Below are 18646 nucleotides of genomic sequence, written 5' to 3' on the forward strand. Positions count from 1 at the left end.
AATGAGACGTCTCTGATATCTTGAAATACCTGAATGGCTTCCAAACAGAGGAGAAAAGTTTTTAAAAATTATCTAATAGTATTTAGAAATAAGAAAGGTGATTTTTTTTTACATAATGTCCTTTCAGTAGAATGCTGGGAATTGGCAGATGCATTAATTAATTCTATAAGGGCGTGCACTTTTGCTTGGCTTTCTATTTAGGTTAACTTGTAGAAAACCAATTGTAATGCAAATTCAAATAAATTTTATCTGTAGAGATATATTTCCCTCTGGTAGACAAGACAACCCTATAGTTTTAAATTTATTGCCTTATATTAACCAGCTTTGCATTGATTAGCATATTCACTTAACACTCTTGATCGACTTGACTTACATAAATCAGTCTTCATCTTTTTTTGAATTTTTTTAACATCTTACTTTTACTCATTAATCAATAGATTGAATAAAAACTTTGACATGTGTTCGCTTTATATTTCTATGAGAGTCATGCTTTTTAACTTTTTGAAAATTATACTTAGAAGAAGCCTAATTTAGTTAGGTAATGCTCTTGGATCAAGTGCAGAAGATCAGGTGGGCTCAGTGGAAGCCACAGATTTTTAAATTACTATAATGAAGAACTTCCTGATAGAGTGTGCTGAATGTCTTCCAGATGATTCTCAAGTTTACTCACCAACCCAGTTCTGTGCCCTGAGAAGTTGATTTCTATGGGTTATATCAATGGGCTCTCTTAACCCAGGGTTGGGACTAGAGTGAGGCAAGAGAGACACTTAGGGCATGCCATTTAAGAAGGCACTCACTCTTACCCCGCGTTGCACGGCTCTGACAGTATGTGCCTCCTTAGACTCCTATATAGTCCCAGCCCTGTCTTAACCCTGGACTTTTGGCTGATTTTAGCTAATGGGAGACACTATAGGCACAAGAGGGCAAAAGGAAGTGAGGTTTCAGGGCATGTGTCATTACCCCAGCTTCCTCCCTAGGCTGTTACCATGGGCTGGCATCACATCCTCTCTCTATCACCATTTCTCTAACCCCTCCTTCCCTTCAACTCTGATTGAAGGACAACTTGACTTGGAGCTGATGGGTCCTGGGAAAAACACACTGTTCCCCAATAAAGTCCTGGAAATACACACTGTTCTCTTTCTCCAATAAAATCTTAAAAAAAAAAAAAAAATCAATTCCCTAGGCTTACAGTTTTTTTAATAGGTTAGTCCTATCCAGTCAAGAAACTTGAGCTAATTGTTACTATCCCTAATGAAGCTTCTCACGCCACCTCATGGTGAAAAGTGAGTAATGGGTGGGGCAAGAGACCATGAGTGTTACCATAGAGAAGTCCCTCTTGCCACAGGGAAACAAGAGGAGTGGGGAAATAATGTTCTTCCCTCACTTTCTCATACCTTTTGAATGTAATCATTAAGTTTATGGTCAACCATGGGTGTGTCTAGCACTCTCTGGAGAGGAGATTAGCAGCTATCCGGGAAGTTCTGCTCCTGCCTTTATGAGATTGCTCCAACACTGTGCCTTTTGGGATTCTACAGGCATGGGGGTCAATAAGGTTAATTTTGCATCCAGAAGGCTCAAAATAGACATTAATTATTATATTAATTAAGTTAATTCAAAGACCATGGAATGTCAAGGTAAAAATTTCATTTGTTATTTTATTTCCCATCTCATATAATGGCCAGCCTATTGCCCAGTATGCGTCATTGGAAGTTCTGATATGAGATTAACACTCCAATAATAAAATGCTAACAACATAGAGATGCTTGATTTTGAATAAAACTCCTCTCACTATAAAATTCCTGTGAGAAATTAAATTCAAAAGTCAGAGTCCCCCTAAAATTGTTTTAGTTTGTCCTTGTTATAGAAACAATTCCATTGTCTTAGTGACTTACAAAATCAAAAAATTATTTCTTGATCATGTTACATGAGGGCCATGAGTTGGTTGAGACTCTTCTGGGCTTTGCAGGACTCAGCTGGCCTCGGCTCCAGTGTCTTATACTTGCTCCCAGGCTCAAGGACTGGCCACTACCTGAGACATGCTATTCTTATGGAGGAGGACAGGAGCAAGAGGAGCAAAGGTAAATCATGCAAGTCATGTCTGCTCACATTCTATTGGCTAAAGTAAGTCACATGACCAAGTCCCAGTAAATGGAATAAGGAAATACATATGCTCCAGCTATGCAGAAGCATGGCAAAGGCAGGGAGGAAATGAGTAATTGTGAACAAACTGGAAATATTGTAAACAAGTGTTCAAAAATTTGCCCTTAGTCTCCAACTTCCACTTCTACTCCCTCTTTCTTACTTCCTTTCCTGCCACATCTCTCTTACTTCCGCATTCTTCTTCTTCTAGGGGATCATGTAATTACCCTAGATCCCCTAGAAGCAGAAGAATGGGCCCACCAATAATTCAGAATAATCTGCATGTTTTAAGGTCAGATAGCTAGTAACCTTAAATCCATCTGCAAAGTCCTTTCACAGCAGCAGCTAGATTAGTGTTTGATTGAATAACAAGGGGTGGGAATCTTGGGGAGACATCTTTGAAATTCTGCCTACCACACTGGCTTCAATGATAAAGTAAGAAAAATTACTTGTGAACATCTAGACATGTTACTTGTGTTCTAGGAAATTGGTCTACTCCAAATATCCATTCCTAGGGGTCAATTTTGATCATTTCCTTTTTGATAGGAAATCACCCACTTTACTTTTTAAAAATTTGTTGGCATAAATTTGCATGTAATATTTCTTATGATTCTTTTACTCTCTCTTGTATCTATGGTTCTTTTCTCATTCCTAACCTTATACTCATTTTTACTCCTCTCCTTTAAATCAGACTTGAGAAGGGCTAATCCATTTTAGTGTATTTTAAAAACAAACACACAAAACAACAACTTTTGCTTTTATTTATCCTTTTATACTATATTTTTATTTCTACTTAAGTATTTTTAGTGTTTATCTGTATTAATTTCCTATTGATAATTCTTTTGATTTATTTTATTATTTCTTTTTTCAAGATGAGAACTTTCAGATCCTTTTCATTATGGAAAAGGAGGAGAAGAGGAGGAAGAAAGAGGGGTGGGAGGGGGGACATGGGGAGAGAAAAATGAAAACTATAAACTTTCTTTTGAATCAAGTTGCTGTTGTACCATTAAGTTTTGGAATTGAGTCATTTCCTTTTCATTATTTTCTACTTTGTAATTTAAGTTTTGATTTCTTTCTAATCCTTTCATTTTTCCAATAGTAAATATATTTGGATTTTGCTTTATTTTTATTCCTAATTTTATTGGATTATTTTTAAAAGTCTTTACATTTATTTATTTTTTTTAAAGATTAGGTGTTTTTGTGTAGCTTAGAACATAATCTATTTTCTAGGGACAAACTACAAAATTTATTTTCTCTGTTTCAAAGAAACAACTGTCTATATCCATTATATCAATTTTACTAATTGCATTTTATAATTACTCTGTATCCATACTTTTATTTTATTTTATCTGTTTAACTCTGAAAGAGACGAATTAAGGTCCTTCGCTATCATTTATTTTTACTATATTCTTCTGGGATTTCTAATAGTCTGCTTTACATAATTAGCCACTTTGTTTGAGATAATACATACAAAGTACACCAAAGGTGTTGTGCATTGTATGTTGTACTGCTGAGAACTGTCTCCAGCTGGATCCCTTTAGATGGGTTGCTATTTTCCTTCGCTGGCTCAGGAAGCTGAGGTCTGTCTATTGCAGTATCTAGTGAGCACAGTCATGGAAATGGTAAAGTCTTGCCTGTTATGGACAAGAATCTAGTAGACCACAGTTCCCTGGTCAGGCAACTGAAGGAAAGTTCATGGATCTCTGACTTCTAGTTTTCTTACAGGTTTAGTGCCTCCTGGGGCCCAATGAGACCAGGAATACTTTTAAAGGGCCAAAGGCAACCTTTCCCTCAGATAATCCACATATCCCAAGTGGCCAGCTACTCTGTTTCCCCCAATAAAAGACCTAGCTGGACCATCAGTTCTAATGCGTCTTTTGGAGCAAAAATTAATATAAGACCTGGTATATTATATTATACCCAGTATTATATTATATTATATTATATTATATTATATTATATTATATTACATTATATTGTATTATATTAATTTTTGCTCCAAAAGACACATTAGAGCTGATGGTCCAGCTAGGTCTTATTTTGGGGGAAACACGGTAGCCTAAGACAGAGCACAACCTCAACCATTGCCTTGTGACTCAGAGACTTTTCTCCAGGGCCATAGTCAGATTTCAGCATCAGAATAGAAACCACATCTAACCTTGCACTCCACTGCTTGAAGATCCTAGTAGCTGTTTTGTTTAGGGGCTGATATATTTAAGCTGAGAATAGAAGAGAAAGGTGCTGAGTTTAGGTTACCAACTTCCCAGAATCCACTGCTCCAGCTGTCCAGCTATTTTAATGGAGAATCCTCAGCCAAATGGAATTTTTAAGTTGTTTGAATGTCTTCCTGAAGGCACAAGCATCAGCAGAAACTTCCAAAAATAAATAATACAAAATCCCTACTTCTAATTTGAAGCTATTTTTAGGTTACAGTCCAAATACTGTAGTTAGGTTTATCATTTAATTTAGAAAAGACTGAAGTAAGAAACTTAAGGGAACATCTTTTAAGAAGTTATACTTACATTAAGAGCAGTAGAAAAGGTGGGAATAGGAAAGGAATCTTTAACGAATGCTTATCACACTCAAGGTACACCACATTTTTTAAATCCTAAAAAACATAATACTGTACTAAAGTACTCTCCCCATCTTAAGGAGGGGATACAGTAAACTGAGGCTCAGATAGTTTACAATATTTGCCCATGTTCACGCATATAAACAGTGAAATGGCAATGTAATAATATACTTAAAATATTCAATACTTTATAGGATTTGTTACCAAAATTATTTAGCTTATGAAGGATAAGTTATTCTTTTAAATTATTTAACAATTCAGATAAAAGTTATACTTGGAAAAGGCATTACATATAATAGTAATGAAGTTCTAATATTTTCTAACAAAAAGCTACTTGAAATTTTACAAAGCCTTTTAAATTACATGAATTGCCAAAGTAATGCTATTTTCCAATGATTATCCAAAATACTGATATGATTAATTCCACATGCATCAAGTTAATGGTACATTTGTCTAATTTTATATTCAATTATAGAGCAAGGTTATTAACATGATTTGGCTTCCAAGAGTGAATTTCCAGAGTCAGTCTATGACATTCTTGGTCCACAGCATACTTTATTGTTGGAATGCTGCTGATTTGAGGAATCTAATTGAGATAACAGAAATGAGCTAGTTCCTCTTGATAATTATTTCCTAATTTTGTCTTCTTATTTAGTAAAAATTTTGTTTTTTCTTAAACAGACTACTGTGGATTTGTAACTCCAATTGTTATGTTTGCTTTCTTATACTATCCATAAGAACATTACTATAGATAAGAATTTCATCTATGATCTTGGAATTTTGTTATCTGCTTCTTGATACCCAAATATTGCTATATAAACAATATTTTATGAGGCTTTTAATTTCCACTTGACAAGTTTAACAAATCATCCAGTGGTGTTACAGTATCTAATTTATAGATTTTGAGCACATTTTTTAAAGGCTTTGAGCAATATTTGACAGGTGAGGCACTTAATTTGCTCATTGGTTTTACTGTAGATAACATGCTTTCAAATTTACCGTTTTTAGCACTCATTTCTTGAGTAACAGTTTTATCAAGGAAACCTACACATTTTTTGGTTAGGCTGGAAAGAGTCTCTGAGAATTTATAGGGTTTATTCCAAGATGCATTTTCAAATGTCTGCATACTCGTTTTCTTCTTTCGTTTATTCTCTACAACCCTATTGCCCACTTCAAGAGACATTCCTTGTATACTTTTCCTCCATGCTGTAGGCATAGTTCTTTTGGGTTTTGAAGCAGTAATAAATTTATCATTAATTAAAGATTTGAGGATTTCATTATTTTTTTCTAAAACAAAATTTACTCTTTCATATGGGAAAGTATTTCTATTTTCCATAGGATGGGGAAGAAGCCTTTTTTTTGTCAAAAGTAACGTTTGTACATATCCAGTCTCATGGAAAATTATGGGATTTGTGTCATTTTGTTCCTGTGGATTAAAGAAAAGAATACTTAGTCATTCAGTCCATTGAGGCATATATTTTTAAACATGGAAATAAAATGGTAGAATATTCTAAAGATGACTACACAAAAGTTTTTAATATAAACAATAGTGGTATTCAAACACACAAAAATCACGTACCAAAACCTTCTTGAAATAAAGTGGGATATGAAGAAATAATATATATTTAAATGTTTAAGGTGTTATTTTTGGGGAATAGTAAGTACAGTTGGTAGGATAAAACATTGTTCTGGCATTTCTCAGGTTTCCATGTCCAGAAATAAGAAACATACCAAAAAATGGTTTGAGTCAAAGATCATCAGAGACATAACTAACTACAAGCCCAAATTACAAAGTCTAGGTATCCTAATAAATAATTCAGAAAATCTAAAATTATCTTTACAACGATTATATTTGTTATTGCATCCCAACACTTAGCACATAAAAAGTGCTCAATATATATCTGCAGCATAAAATAGCCAAAGTAGTAGATTGACTTTAAAAATAGATTTTTATCACAGTAGTAGCAAAACCTGTGTGTATGAGCTACTTACTAAACACTTTCCCACATTTCTATTCTAATTCTAAAAGATTAACTCCAAAGAAACTGGTAAATAGGAATATTACCAGAGTTTAGTTTGCAAACTTTAACTCAACGATTGCTACTTTTCCTTTAAAAATATAATTAATGAAATAAGAAACTGGGATCCACCTAATTGTATATTAGTGTACTTCATTTGAAAGATATTAATTACTGCCTATGGTTATGGGAAAAGTGACAAAAGTTTTGCAATCTGCTGGTGATGCCAATGTTACCTACTTAGCCACAGTAGTAGAGATTTGTCACATTTTTGGTCTGTCCAACACCTTACGGAATTTTCCACCATACAAGTCTATGTACCCTAGGTATTAACATAAGCAGAAACTAGCTTTATCAGGCTCCCCGGAGGTTAGGGAATAGGCATGTGACCTAGGGCTTGACAATAAAATATTCCTAAGACAGTCTTTAGTTCAGAAAAAGCAAGCACTGTGTAAAAGCAGGCATTGTGAAAACATTCTAATGAGGATGGTGTTAGATATACTAGTGGGAAAGGTCTTAGAAATAGTGTTCCCTGCCCAGAATCAGAGTTGTAAACTGTTATCAGTGACAATAGCACCGGCCCCAGTAGAGCAGTCTGAGGTTGTAATCGGGTGAGTCCTGATTAGATAGCTTTCAAACCAGATTGTCTTTCCAGACTCTGTGAGCTGCCAAAATAGCCTTTAATAAATGTATTTTCTGGTTGAAATAGCTAAAATAGATTGCTAGAAAAACAATATATGATCAAGTCATTTAAAAATATTTTTATTGTATTTTTCTTTCATAATCTAGAAAAATTTGATAAACACTTCTTCATGAAAAACACACAACATTTTCAGCTGGTGCAAAGGAATCCCGTTTGAGGGTGGCAGTTCTAAAGAGAGCATTAAGAATTTACGTGTTGTTGTCACCTCAGAATGTAAAACCAAGAGAAGGACTTATCAAACGTTCTGGTCACTAGAATATAATATTTCCACAAGCAGTAATAATACACGTATTTACTGAACACCGTTAATAGGTACTCTTACCATGTGAGAAGTTACTGTTTTTGCCGGACTAATGTTGATTATCTTGGCATTTGGCCTTTTCAATTCATCCTCAAAGCATAAGGGGAGCAAGCTTTTCCTTTCTCCTGAACAATACTCACTTAACCAATCATTTCTAACAGAATTATTTTCTTTTGTATTTAAACCATTCATCTGTGGAGAAGTTCTTCTGAAAATGAAGAGAACTTCAGTCTAAGTGTCTACAGGGCTGATTTCAGTTTGTCAGTTCTTGTCTGCCTCCCCCATTCTTCAAAGACAGTGCCAACATCTCCCCCTAGCCTTCTGCCATAGACTTACAACCTGACAAGACCATTCCTTCTTGCCTGGTTTGTCGGGGGAGGGGGAGAAACAGTAAAAGCTGTGGTGGAAGCAAGACGGTAATGTGTATGCGTCTTTGGTGTCTGTGTGGGGAGAAGGTGTATTATGTAGGTTGAGGAGAACACCAAAAGTAGAGGGGTATTTCCACATTCTTTGTTGAGATTCTGAGAGAAGTGCTTTGCAAAGACGCTTCCTGCCAACAAAGGGTGGCCCCAGCTTTGTTATCAGGATGGAATAATGTGGTTAGGCAGAGAGAGAATATAGTTTTCATTCCACATCTCTTTTGGTTCACATGTGACATGGACACTGAGTTTAGACTCACCAAGGGGCTTTCCATTGCAAGGGTGAGGTAACCCACAGCAAGGGCTTGGCATAGTGATGGACAGTCTAAGGGCAGATGAAAGACGTGACAGAGACTCAGAAAGCACTACCATGCTAATGAGAAGTGAGAGTGGACCTATCCAAATTCAGACAGAATAGACCATAAGCTCATGAAGCACAGATGGCAGCAGCCACAGAACACCCAGGAGTGAGACCAGCAGTACAAGGACATTGACCAAGACCCTAGTCAAGTACCTTTTTCTCAATGTCACAAAGTGCAGTGAGCCTCTCACTCATCTACTCAACTACCATCTCAGAAAGACTCAGATAAACCTAAAGAGACTACATAGTATTGCTCCAAACAAATTTTAAAACACACTGGATTAACACTTTTTTTCATTACACAGAGTTTGAGGATCTCATAAGATCAGAACTTCATACAAAAATAAAAAACTACATGTCTCACATTCATGTTTTAGTGTAATTAAATTTGTATCTCTACTACAAAAACAGAATTGCATTCTCTCCATTCATTTGCCCATGTCTTTCTCTCCATTTGACTATAAACTTGCGGCAGACAGAATATGTGCTCAAGGTCTGAATGCAATGCTGACTAGCTAAGCAGTCTAGGACCAGTCATTGGATTGCACTATGGGCCTAAATAGTAATAGTGAGCCAGAATAAATTCATGCTGATCTACTAGAAAAAAAAAAAAGCAGAACTCTTCCTATTAGAAACATCATTGAACAGAACAAAATATTAAAAATTTTAAAATAAATTACCTTTCATTTACACAATCTTCTAAGTGACCAACCAAATCAAATGATTCCTTAGTTTTATTTTCAGTATGAGCTGAAATGATAGAAGATTTCCATAAAAGGCATACATATATATATTTTCTATAATGGCATTTAGAAAATATCTTGTATAAAATATTTTACAATATAAAATAACATACAGGAAGCACTTGGTATAGTGCCTGATCTGTAGTAGTTATTCAATAAAAACTTCAGAGAACAAGATCGAACTGGAAAAGACTGAGATCAAGGATCTAATGTTTGGCTAAGATAAACCAAACATAAAACTAGTCCTGGAGATTTTTGTGGAAGAAAGGCATTCCCAAATTTTCACACCCAATATGTAAAGTCATTAGTAGCCAGTAGGAAGTCTCAGATGGTTAAACACTGTATGGAGTGAAGTTAGTTTGGAATAAAATGTCCTAGTTTTAATTCAGTACATTTTTCTTCTCTACTTTTCTTCCTTTTAAAATTCATTTTGGCCAGGATAAACTTGTATTTATGTTGCCAACTTTCCCAGAAGTTTTAATTTGGGACTTTGATAAAAGAATTATAATGCCTCTTCTGTAAAGAGAGTCAGGAAATTTTATAAAGGGAAATTTGTTTTGCTGAGAGAAAACAGCCTGTCACTGCTATCAGGGAACACTTTGGAGAACATGTGACACTTAAGTAGACTCTTAAAGAATAATGTGTAAACAGAGGGTTGCTTATTTAATAGTCCTTCCCCCGCCTCCGTTCTTTGCTAACAGAACTCTGATCTTATGTATCTCAGAACTCCTCCAAGCAAATAGGTCCTTCAAGGGAGGCTGGGCTCCTTCCTAACTCGAGGGAGTCGATCTTGAGTGATCTGAGCCTATGTTTTTCAAAATGTGAGCTACAACCCATCAATTTAGATACTAAATCAACTTAGCATCTCTGATCAGCATTTTAAAAAATGAAATAGAAGAGATTGCATCACATGGATCCTTAGTAATAACTGTACAAAACACTAAAATTCTGTACTCTAGTTAAGCTGAAAAAGACAAAAATTAAGACACCATGAATGTGTATCTTCTGCTCCATATATATATCATATATATTAGTTGTGATATGAAAAGTATTTCTTATTGTGGGTTGCGTTAAAAGTTGAAAAAACGGATTTAAGCCTATAATGATTTATTGATTTAGACATTGGTGCATGAAGCTATTCTAGCCAAGGAGACACAAGGGGAAGCCTGCTGGATGGCTTCAGGGAACATTTTCCTTCTTCTTATAAAGGGACCAAAAAGCTGTTCTTTTTTTCACTGGATGTTGTTACTTACACAGGTTCTCTTAACTAGTAGTCACCATATTATACAGCAAGCTAGGAGGATGAACTCCTTGGTAAGACAGTTGAAGAAGTTGAGGAAAGATGGAGGCTATTTGATGACATCATTAAACTCCAGAATTAACCAACCCTGGAACTGCATGACTGAGGGACTTTTTGTTATTTGAGATTATAAGTATCTTTATTCTTTAAGCCACGTGTAATCAGATTTTCTGCAGCTAAAAGGGCCCCAACTATTAAACATGAATTGGAATCTATCACGTGGAACAATATGTTCTGATCACAGAGAACAGAATAGATCAAATCACACAGTAGTTGGAACAGACTGTTCATTATGATTAGAATCAGTATGGATAAAGAGATAGAATAAAAGCCTAGAAAGACCTTGTATACTATGCTAAGGAACCTAGAGTTTACCATTTTTGTATTAGAGAGTCTTCAGATGTTATTAAGTAGTGAAATAATGTAGTAATATGATCAAATTCTGATGTTCCTTGGTTAAAGATTTTCTTAATGCCTATATCTTAAAGTTAGATGCAGTTAATTTTCAGTTACTTCGATATAAACACATAGTGTATATACCTATAAATAAAATGGAGTCTTTTTCCTTCTTATAAGCACTAGATTGAATGCTGGGTACAGGAGAAGGGACTGTAGAATCCAATGTTCGTTTACATTCTTGTCTATGCTGTGAATATAGGTCATGTAAGGGCTTAGCATTTTCTACCTAAACATCAGAAAAAAAAATGGAAAAATGTTTTAGAAATTATTTCTTTCCATGTATATTGATAATTTATACTTCATGATTCTCATTTGGAATATCTAATTATGATAACTAACAGTTGTCTAGTTCTTTGAATACTTTCAAATACAATGCTTATTTAACTCTCAAAAAAAAAACAAAAAACACAAACCTATGAGATAGGTGTTATTTGCACTTATGGATGAGGAAACAAATCTACAAATTTTAAAAATTTGCTTACGCTTACACTTTTTATTAATTTTTACTATTCTTTATCTTTAAAACCTAGCCTTCATATCCATATAAAATTTATTTCTCCAAATGCAGGGAAAGTCTAAACTTCAAATACAGAGAAACAAATATCTCAGTTTAAACAGAAACTTTACTCTCTCATACACAGAGTAGGTACAGTAAATAGTCCTGAGTAAAGGGGGAGAAACTGGAAAAAATAATCTAGATTGTCCTAAATTAGGGTCTCAGATTAGATTTATATGCTTTTACTTAAATACAAATATCTAGATATCCAAAATATACATATGGATATACATATGCAAGTATACACTGCATAACTTGTGATCCTCTATCCACAAACCAAATATTTGGTTAGCACCCACAATTTTTTTCACATTAGGCACAGAATATATTTAGTTTTGGATAATATAAGATAAAAATAAAGCATAGGACAAAAATCTAAGCCATAAAGAACTCACATCCTTATTGGATAGATATGATTAATATACATGAAACATTAGGCAATAATATAATAGAGAAATATTCCTAAGAACCAAACTAATCAATAAATGAGTTTAGAAAAGAGGGATATTGGTGAGGGCTGCAATAGACAGGAAAGATTTCATCAATGAGGAAGAACTTAATGCTAGGACTTGAAAATTCGGGCATCTCAGAGGAGGCCAACAACATAAAACTAAAATATTCATAAGACAGTCAAGAACACAGAGTATTTAGAGTGGGGGTGGGAATTTATCATTTATTGAATATAAAAGATAAGTTTGAATAGGTAAGAAGGATAGTTGTGAGAGGAATAAGCTATGGATGTCTTGAACATCAAACAGAAACTTTAACATAAAGAAAAATTACTAAAATTGACTTGAGAAGAAGAAAATTAGAACATACCCATAATTCTTAAAAGAAATGTAAAGAAGTTTCAAATAACTACCTTCAAAAGAGTAAGCAGGCCCAAATAGATTTATGGATAAACGCCTTCAAAATTTATGTAACAAATAATTCTTATGCAATGTAATATCAATTAAATTAAAATTAAACAACAACAACAAAAACAACAATTTTTCAGTTTTTTTATAAGCTAACATAGTCTTGACACCAAAGTCTGAAAAGATGATGCACCATAAGAAGCCTACAAACTAATCTCACATAGGACTTCAAGAGCTTTCACAAATTGAAAATAAAATACTATTCAACACTATCCTAATAGAACAATTCATAATGGCAAAATGAAATTATCAAGAAATGAAAGGTTACTAATAGATATGTTACTATAATTCATCGCCCAATAAGTTAAGGGAGAAAAACAATGTAATTATTTTCATAGCTACAATATTTAAAATACATTTGATGAATTTAACAACCATCATTGATAAGAACTGTAATAAAACTACAAAGAGAATACTTTCTTAATAAGATAAAGAATAATCTTACAATAATTTAAAAAATTATACCTATGTAAAACCAATAGCCAACTTTATAGTTAATAGTAATACATTAGTCTATGGCATGACAAGAATGACACCTAGCACCGCTATTATTTATAAATGTTTAGGAACTACTGAGCAATGCAGTAGGAAAAGATAATGGAAGTAGTAAAAACTCTGGGTAATTCTGATTCAATATGGCTGAGTAAGCCCCTGTCAGACACACCCGCTCTCAGGTAACAACTATAAACTCTAGACAAAATACTCTAAACACACACACACACACACACACACACACACACACACACGCACACGTTACCTGAAGGTCCTGGAGAGTGAACAAAAGCAAATGACAAAGAAAGAGCATTGAAACTTGGAATAACTAACTTGCATGGGGAGAAATTTCTATTTTTATGGCTTTTAGTTTGAAGGCCGGCTGAAGTTGGCACTCTATGGGGTATCTAAAACTGACAGAAAATGTACTCTTTCTGGCCAGGGGAACCAGAGGATAAAATTCAGGGTGACCAAAGCTCCTGAAAAGTGAGGAAAGAATGATAAGAAGAAAGCCAAAGACGGTAGCCCAATCTTCTATGTATAAACTCTGTCCAAGTCTCTCACTGACCCTTGAACCATGAATGCTTAGGGAAAACTGCAGGCAGTCCCGCTAAGGATAAAAGAACTGAACTGAAGTTTGAGCTGCTGCTCAAGAGACAGAGTTTATATTTTGAGCCAAACCAAGTTAATTGACTACTAAAACAAAAACATCAATATTCTTTGTAGGAATATAATAGATTCCGAAGTCTCCACATTTTAACAGTCATAAGGTCCAGGAAAAATTCAACTTGACAAAGAACCAGGAAAATGAAACCTAGTTTCAGAAGAGAAGATGTTCAATCCAGACCAACCTTGAAATGACCCAGATGTTGGAATTAACAGATTTTAAGGCAGCTATTGTAACTATGCTTAATGAAAAAATGAAACGTGTTCACAGTGAATGAAAAAAGGGGGGAAATATCAGAGAAAGAGAAGCTATTTTAAAATATGGAAATTCTAGAACTAAAAATATCTGAAATAAAACATTTACTGGTTGAACTTAAAACAGAATGGAATGAGTGAAGTGTCAGGGAACTTTAAGATCTATCAATAGAAATTATCCAATATTGAAAAAAAAGAGGAAAATATTTTTTAAATAAAAGGGATTCAGGAACCTGTGGGACAATAATGAAAGGCCTGCTATATGTATAATAAGAGTCCCCAAAGGTGAGGAGAGATAGAATAAAGTAGAAAAATAGTGGTCAGAAGTTTCCTTATTTGATGAAAGACATAAATTTAGAATTCCATAAGTTTGGTGAACCCTAAGCAGAGTAAATATGAAGATAGCCATTCTTAGGCAAATAGTCACATTGCTGAAAACCAAAGACAAGGAGAATGTCTTGAAAGCAGCCTGAGGAAAACAAGTTACATACAGAACAATTCAAAATACCCCTGACTTCTTATTAGACGCTATGGAGGTCAGAATTCCAGTAGACACTGGAACATCATTAATATGCTGAAAGAAAAAAAAATTATCAGCCAGAATTTTATTTCAAGCAAAAATTTCCTTCAAGAACATCCCTTAAGACATTTTCAGGTAAAAGAACACTTAGAACATTTGTTGCCAATAGACCTCTGTTACAAAATATGTTTAAGGAAGTTCTTCAGGCTGAAGGGAAATGATACCAGATGGAAACATATCTTCAGGAAGTACTGAAGAGCATCAGCCTTGATGAATATTTGGTTATTTTTTTACTCTGTTACTTAAAAAAAAAAAGGCAAAAAAACAAAATTTCTCCCTCCTCCCAAAAAAGAAAAAACAGAAACAGGAAGTGTGGGATGGAAGGGCTTTGTGTTCTTATTAGTCTTTCTGTATTATTTAATTTTTAAAATCACATGCATATTTTATTTTTTTAATTAAAATGTTATATGTTTTATAAGATGCTAGTAAGTTTATTATGATGAGTAAACTTATTGTGACGCTACAATATTTGTTTCTTTGGAGATTTTTATTAAACATGAACCCAAATAAACTATGTAGATGAGGACAAAATTAATATTGTGGAACGTGGATCGTGTCGATATGTTTTACATTATAAAAGGAAAAAATATGCAAAAAACTTACAGCATGTTATTAATTATGGCCCAGAGTATGTATTTCGTCATGTTTTATTCTCATATTGACAAGAATCAGGGTTAACAATAAATAAATTAATACCTAAGAGACTTTTAAATGACATTATTTTGCTGATTCTCTGAATTAATTTCTTTCTCTAGTCTCCTAGGTAAAATCTACTGAATGACATCCAAGGCATGCTCAATATTCAAGGCTAGTCAGCTACATTTCAGTATGTCCATGAACTTCTGCTCAAGTGGATATTAAGAGCCAACAATGTTGGTCCTAAACCTGCTTTGGTGGTTATTACTGTAATTATACAATTTAAATAACTATAGCATGACCCCAAATGGTCTAGGCTACATCAAAAGATTAACAAATAGATATATATTTTCATATTTTAAATTAAAATAAAACGTTTAAGTTATGCATGTAACATTTTATATTATGCTGTCTTATCAGATTTTATGATAACTGCCAGTCCTTATTATATTCAATAAATAATTTCTATTTTACTGACTAACAAATAATATATTATTTTCTATATACATAATATTTTCCTTAGTATCAGAGATAAAAATCAATTTAAAATCTTATGTTTTTACAAAAATAAATGAATGGGACTTTGTCAAACTATAAAGCTTTTGCACAGCAAAAGAAACTATCAGCAAAACAATGGAAGAAGATATTTGCAAACAACACCTCTGGCAAACGGCTAATATCCAAAATATATAAAGAACTCGTACAACTCAGCAACAAAAAAAAACAAACAATCCAATGAAAACATGGGCAGAGGACCTAAGCAGATACTTCTCCCAAAAAGACATACAAACGGCCAACAGAAACATGAAAAATGCTCAACTTCATGAGCTATTGGGAAAATGCAAATCAAAACCATGATGAGATAGCACCTCACATCTGCTAGAATGGTTATTACCAACAAGGGAAGTAATAACAAGTGTTAGAGAGGCTATGGAGAAAAAGGAACCCTCATACACTGCTGGTGGGAATATAAAGTAGTACAGCCACTATAGAAAACAGTTTGAAGTTTCCTCAAAAAATTAAGAATAGAGTTACCATATGACCCAGCGATCCCTGTTCTGGTATCTACCTCAAAAAATCTGAAAATATTTATCCATAAAGATCTATGTACTATGTACCCCTGTGTTCATTGCAGCATTATTCACAGTAGCCAAGGCATGGAAATAACCAAAGTGTCCTTCGATAGATGATTGGATAAAGAAGATGTGGTATACATATACAACGGACTATTATTCAACCATAGGAAAGGATGAAATACTGCCATTAGCGACAACATGGATGAAATCTTGAGATTATCATGCTAAGTAAAATAAATCAGATAGAAAACATCGAGAACCATATGATTTCACTCACATGTGGGATATAAAACTGAAAGCAACAAATAAAAAAGACAAAGAAACAAACAAAAACTCACAGTCACAGGGTAACGGGAGAGTGGGGGTGAGAGAAGAGCGTAAAGGGAGTTAAATACATGGTGATGGAAGGAGAATTGACTGGTGGTGAACACATTGCAATATATAGGTGATGTGATGTATTATAGAACTGTACATTTGAAATCAATATAATTTTACTAACCAATGTCACCCCAATAAACTTAATTAAAAAAACTAATTATATAACCTAGTATAATTTGCACATGTATAGGTACAAATACTAATATAGATATTGATATCCAAAGTTATTATTATGCAAGTATTTTCAATTCTAAAATATTTGTCTTTTCCTGATTGACCTTGTAAACTGCTCAATTGATAAGTATGTTTCTTCTTGATGTTTTATTTTAATATGGCAGTTTTTAAACAAACAATAATTTTCCTTACAAATCAATCATCTATCTTTATAATAAATGTCCTTTATATAAACAAACAAAAATTCTTATGCTTTTAATCCTAAAGTCCATTTGAATTTGGGATTTGTAGAAGCATATATAAGATTGTTAGGGCTAATTTGAATTTATATTAAGTAATTGTAAGCTTACAAATTAAACCTACCTCACCTGTATCCTTAAGATAAAGAAAACGTCTACTATATCTTGATTTTAGATTTTCTTCCATTGGTTCTAAAAAAACAAATCCAAACATAAATATTTCCATATTATTAGACTACTTCCAACTTAACTCAATAAACTATATTCTCTACTTGTAGTAAACTTTGTAGAAATGTAGTATGATAATCTTATTTCCTTAAATAGCAATGCTTTTACATTTTTTAGGGCTAAATATATTCTAGAATAATTGGCTTTAAAAGTAAATTTTTATTAACAGAATAAAACTTTGGATTACTTACTGCTATACAATAAAGCTGTATCTTCTTGGGAAAAGTTAGATTTCTAAATAAAGCAATCATACTTGACAGTCAAATAAATCATTTCATTAATTCCTTTGAAAAGGAATTAATTCCTCAACCTCAATACCTCCATCTCCCATTATGAGTTTTATTAATTGGATTATCATTTAATGGATTTTCTTAAAGCAGATAAAATGTAGGGTGTCAAGCATACCGTCTTTGGATTTAAATAGCCTGGGACCAAAACCTACTTTTTTGTGTGTGTGAGGTATGGAGCCTTAGGAAAGTTATTTAACACCTCTGAACCTTAGTTTTCTTACCTGTTAAGTGGAAATAATAGTACTTATCTTAATAAGGATGCTGTGAAGATGAATGAGATAATAGATGTAACAAACTGAATACAATTTTCATTCAGTCAATAGCTATTTCTTGATCACATATGCCAAACACTAGTGTTGGACTCTGGAATTGTGATTCCTACCCAACGATGTGTATATTTTAGTGAGTAACGCAGAAAATAATCAATTAAAGAAACAAAGGAGTGAATAATTATAAATTAAGATACACGTTGTGACAGTAATAAACAAATTTTGGTGAGGGCAAATAATAGTGAGAGGTATAATTTAGATAGGGTAGTTGCTATGTACTAAATATTTGTGTCCCTCCCAAAATTCGTATGTTAAGGCTCCAATCCTCAATGTGACTGTATTTAGAGGTAGACTTTTGGGAGGTAATTAGGTTTCGATGAGGTAATGAGTGAGGGTGGAGGCCCCAAGATGGGATTAATGCCCTTATAAGAATAGACGTAAGAGAGATGATCTCTCTCTGCCATGTGAGCACACAGCAAGAAGGTGGCTGTCTGAAAATCAGGAAGAGGGCCCTCACCAGAACCCGACCATACAGGCACCCTGATTCAGACTTTCAGCCTCCCAAATGGTGAGAAATAAATATTTGTTGTTTAAGTCACCCATGTTATCATAGTTTGTTGCAGCAGCCTAAACTAAGAGAGAAATTGGTACCGAGAAGTGGGATGCTGCTGGAGCAAAATATGAAAGTGGCTTTGGAACTGGGTATTGGGTAGAGGCTGAAAGAGTTTTGATGTGCATGCTAGAAAAACCCAATATAGCCAGGAAGGGATTTTAAAGACAACTCTGGTGAGAACTCAGAAACAAAGAGGAGAGCTGCAGAGAAAGCTTCTATCTTCTTAGAGAGTACATACTCATGTGCAGAAATGTTAGTAGAA

General features: G+C 33.9%; 1 protein-coding gene across 1 annotated transcript in view; it reads right to left on the reverse strand.

The window, feature by feature from the left end:
- Positions 1-5119: 5119 nt before the first annotated feature.
- LG06H1orf141 (linkage group 06 C1orf141 homolog) overlaps positions 5120-18646 on the reverse strand; it is a 163133-nt gene continuing 149606 nt past the window's right edge. The window contains exons 8-12 of the mRNA XM_019730956.2: positions 17109-17176; positions 11097-11241; positions 9194-9263; positions 7755-7941; positions 5120-6137 (exon numbers count right to left, since the gene is read on the reverse strand). Coding sequence (XP_019586515.2) covers positions 5550-6137; positions 7755-7941; positions 9194-9263; positions 11097-11241; positions 17109-17176 — 1058 coding nt within the window. The 3' untranslated portion in view covers positions 5120-5549. The remainder of the gene's footprint in view (positions 6138-7754; positions 7942-9193; positions 9264-11096; positions 11242-17108; positions 17177-18646) is intronic.

The sequence above is a fragment of the Rhinolophus sinicus genome, linkage group LG06 (genome assembly GCF_036562045.2).
Source record: "Rhinolophus sinicus isolate RSC01 linkage group LG06, ASM3656204v1, whole genome shotgun sequence".
Taxonomy (NCBI): Eukaryota; Metazoa; Chordata; class Mammalia; order Chiroptera; family Rhinolophidae; genus Rhinolophus; species Rhinolophus sinicus.